This window comes from Nicotiana tabacum, chromosome 11 (genome assembly GCF_000715075.1).
Source record: "Nicotiana tabacum cultivar K326 chromosome 11, ASM71507v2, whole genome shotgun sequence".
In the NCBI taxonomy this organism is placed as follows: domain Eukaryota; kingdom Viridiplantae; phylum Streptophyta; class Magnoliopsida; order Solanales; family Solanaceae; genus Nicotiana; species Nicotiana tabacum.
Genome location: NC_134090.1, coordinates 168,112,778 through 168,116,657, shown reverse-complemented (window position 1 = coordinate 168,116,657; position 3,880 = coordinate 168,112,778). Strand labels below are relative to the sequence as shown.

Genomic DNA, 3,880 nt, shown 5'->3' with positions numbered 1-3,880 from the left:
TTCTCCCTTTTTGGTGAAGGCCCTTGGCCTTAAAGGGTGTTATTTCGAACTTGTCGAAATAACAGCCCATCGTCGTTCGATCGAGGTCGAACCCTTCTCTTTTTTGGCGAAGACCCTTAGACTTAAAGGGTTCTATTTCAAATTTATTGAAATAACAGCTCGTCGTAGTTCGATCGAGGTCGAACCCTTTTCTTTTTTGGCGAAGGCCCTTGGCCTTAAAGGGTGTTATTTCGAACTTATCGAAATAACAGCCCGTGGTCGTTCGATCGAGGTCGAACCCTTCTCTTTTTGGGAAAAGGCCCTTGGCCTTAAAGGGTGTTATTTCGAACTTATCGAGATAACAACCCATCATCGTTCGATCGAGGTCGAACCCTTCTTTTTTATTTGGTGAAGGCTTTTGGCCTTAAAGGGTGTTATTTCGAACTTATCTAAATAACTACTCATCGTCGTTCAATCGAGGTCGAACCATTCTCTTTTTTGGCGAAGGCCCTTGGCCTTAAAGGGTGTTATTTCGAACTTATTGAGATAACAACCCGTCATCGTTCGATTGAGGTCGAACCCTTCTCTTTTTGAGTGAAGGCCCTTGGCCTTAAAGGGTGTTATTTCGAACTTATTGAGATAACAACTCGTCATCGTTCGATTGAGGTCGAACCCTTCCCTTTTTGAGTGAAGGCCCTTGGCCTTAAAGGGTGTTATTTCGAACTTATCGAAATTCGAAATAACAGCCCATCGTTGTTCGATCGAGGTCAAACCCTTCTCTTTTTTGGCAAAGGCCCCTAACCTTAAAGGCTATTATTTCGAATTTATCGAAATAACAGCCCGTCATCGTTCGATTGAGGTCGAACCCTTCTCTTTTCTAGTGAAGGCCCTTGGCCTTAAAAGGCGTTATTTCGAACTTATCGAAATAACAACTCGTGGTCGTTCGATCAAGGTTGAACCCTTCTCTTTTTTGGCAAAGGCCCTTGTCCTTAAAGGGTGTTGTTTCTAACTTGTCAAAATAACAGCCCGTTGTCATTCGATCGAGGTCGAACCCTTCTCTTTTTTTGCGAAGGTCCTTGGCCTTAAAGGGTGTTATTTCTAACTTATCGAAATAATAGCCCGTCATCGTTCGATCGAGGTCGAACCCTTCTCATTTTTTGCGAAGGCCCTTGGCCTTAAAGAGTGTTATTTCGAACTTATTGAAATAACAGCCCGTCGTCGTTCGTTCGAGGTCGAACCGTTCTCATTTTTTACGAAGGCCCTTGGTCTTAAAGGGTGTTATTTCGAACTTATCGAAATAACAGCCCGTCGTCAGTCCCGGTTTCTGGAGAGTTGGACACCTTCCGTGGGAGTCCCAGTTTGTTTGGTATTGCTTGCACCAGATGGTGCAACGCTGGTGAATATAGAGTGTTGATGTTTCACTTAGGTTCGTGCTGTGTACGAGTTATAGTTTTCTTGTCTGACTCTTGTCGTCCAGCTCAGAGATATTGCCGGCAGGAGGTATTTTAGCTGTGTTGAAGCAATTTGTCCTTCGATCGAGATGTTCCTATGTACATTCGTCCACGCGGGTCTTATGTGCTTGCCTGAACAAAGAGTGGGAGGTGAGGATGAGATTTTCTTCGCTCCCGCCCGGTGGTCCGGTGGGGGAAAACAGGTTGGTAACACCGTTTGCCTTGTTTAGTATATCGATGGTTGATGAGGCGAAGATTTCCGAGTCCGATGATTTTGCTTTGCTCTTCTTCCTCTTTTGCGCTGCTCCTGTGTCTCGCGTGGGTTGGGTTTTTCCTCCGCGCTCCTTTTGGTGTGTGATTGTATTTCTTTGTTTCGATCTGGGAGAAACTAGGAAATTTTCACTAAGAAATACCCACAGGCGGCGCCAAATTGTTTGACTCAAAAGATATTAAAACCTTTTTGAACAAGTCAATCAAAGATGAATGGGTAAATCTTAGTCAAACATAATTAATTCCATATCGAAATGTTAACAACAACGATAGCATATGGGATGAAAGAGATATAATTGATTTTATTAAGATTCGACATTGTCTTCCTCATCATTCGATGAGAAAATAGATTTACATATTTTCTTCGAGGTCATTTCCTCTTTTTTCTAGAATACAAGAAGAGAGCTTTTTGTCTTCCTTTTTTCTAGAAAATCGGAGAAGCCCCTAAGTTGAGAGCTTTCCCTGGCTATATATAGTCAGGGTATCCTTACCCTTTGCTTGACTCGACGTCTTCTAGCCACTGATGTGTCTTGGTCATGATTTTAGGCAACACTCTTACCGATTCGTCGGATGTCATAGAGGAAGAATGGAGTAGGCTCTGTTGACCTTTACTGCCCAGTTACTGAGACGGGGTGTCGGTCAACTTGGTCGTGATGTTCATATTTTGACCAATACGCATACCAAGTCAAGACTTAATTAATTAGCTATACAAATTTCTCTTCTTTTAGTTACACACATCTTCACAAAAGTTTATCTATCTTACACACACATTTTCTTTATTTTCAGCTACACTTCTTCCCAAAAAAAAAAACATATAACTTCTCTTTTAAGGTCTAAAGATGGATATGGTGATGAAGTTAGGAGCAGAAAGTCCAGTGGTGATTTTCAGTAAAACCACTTGCTGCATGTCTCACAGTATTGAAACCCTAATCCGAGGTTTCGGAGCAAACCCTACAGTTTATGAGCTCGATAAACTTCCAAATGGGAGGCAAATGGAGAATGCATTGATTGAATTAGGGTGTCAACTAAGTGTGCCAGCAGTGTTCATTGGCAAAGATTTTGTTGGTGGATCTAATGAGATTATGAGTCTAAATGTTAGAGGCGAGCTCAAACAATTGCTTCTAAGGGCTAATGCTATTTGGATATAGAGATCAATTAATTACTAGCTAGCTAGTAAAAGTCTAGATCTTTGTCTTATACTAGTGAAATCATATATATATATATATATATATATATATATATATATATATATATATATATATATATATATATATATATATATATATATATATATATATATATATATATATATATATATATATATATATATATATATATATATATATTTTGTTTCTTGATGTACTAATAAAAGTATGCTTCTCACCTCTAAGGCTTAATCTAATATGAAGATCTTGCAAATTTTATGAGTTCCTAATGGAAGTACTGAAACATTGGTGGTTAAACAAGTATTTAATTGCATAAACTATATTACGCCCTGTGCCACTTCAATATATATAGTTAGGAGAATGCACACTGACTGGAGAACTTAAAGGAAGAGAAAATTTAAAAAATATAATTTTGTCAGATAATATTAGTACCCAAGTTCCCAAACTTTAAAAAAAATAGGTGAAGTATCCTAAGAGACATTATAAATAATTTCTATAAATCAAAAGCTATCCTAAATAGGCGGAGTTAGGTTGACCCCTACCAGTATATTAATGACTCGTGAGAAATATCTATGAAAGGGGTGTGAGCGGCTGGTTGTGGAGGGCACGAGAAAAGGTAGAGCATGACCTAAGAAGTATTGGGGAGAGGTTATTAGGCAGGATATGGCTAGACTTCAGATTTTCGATGATATGACACTTGATAGGAAGAAGTAGAGTATTAGGGTTGTAGGTTAGGAGGTAGTCGAGTCTTGCCTTACTTCGTACCTTTATGAGCTTAGTCTGGTAAGATTTTTGTCTAAGATAGCTAGTGGCAATGTTGCATCTTACTATTTCGGTTTTCAATGCAGGACCTATTTTACTAGCTATCGCTTTTGCTTTGCATCTTTCTTCTTGATTTCATGTTCCTATTTTTCTTATGATTTCCGTGGTGATACTAATATTGTCTCCTTTTGTCTTTTTGTTTTCTTGAGCCGAGGGTTTTTTGGAACCAACATCTCTACTCCTTTAGGTAGG

At 39.1% G+C, this 3,880-nt stretch overlaps 1 protein-coding gene across 1 annotated transcript; it reads left to right on the top strand.

Moving 5' to 3' along the window:
• The first annotated feature begins 2,539 nt into the window (after positions 1–2,539).
• On the top strand, positions 2,540–2,848 carry LOC107796808 (monothiol glutaredoxin-S1-like). Its single transcript, XM_016619624.1, has one exon. The coding sequence runs from the start codon at positions 2,540–2,542 to the stop codon at positions 2,846–2,848; it is 309 nt and encodes a 102-aa protein (XP_016475110.1).
• The last annotated feature ends 1,032 nt before the right edge of the window (positions 2,849–3,880 follow it).

Excerpts from the sequence above, each read along its gene's own strand:
- LOC107796808 (XM_016619624.1), top strand. The coding sequence starts at position 2,540 with ATGGATATGGTGATGAAGTTAGGAGCAGAAAGTCCAGTGGTGATTTTC.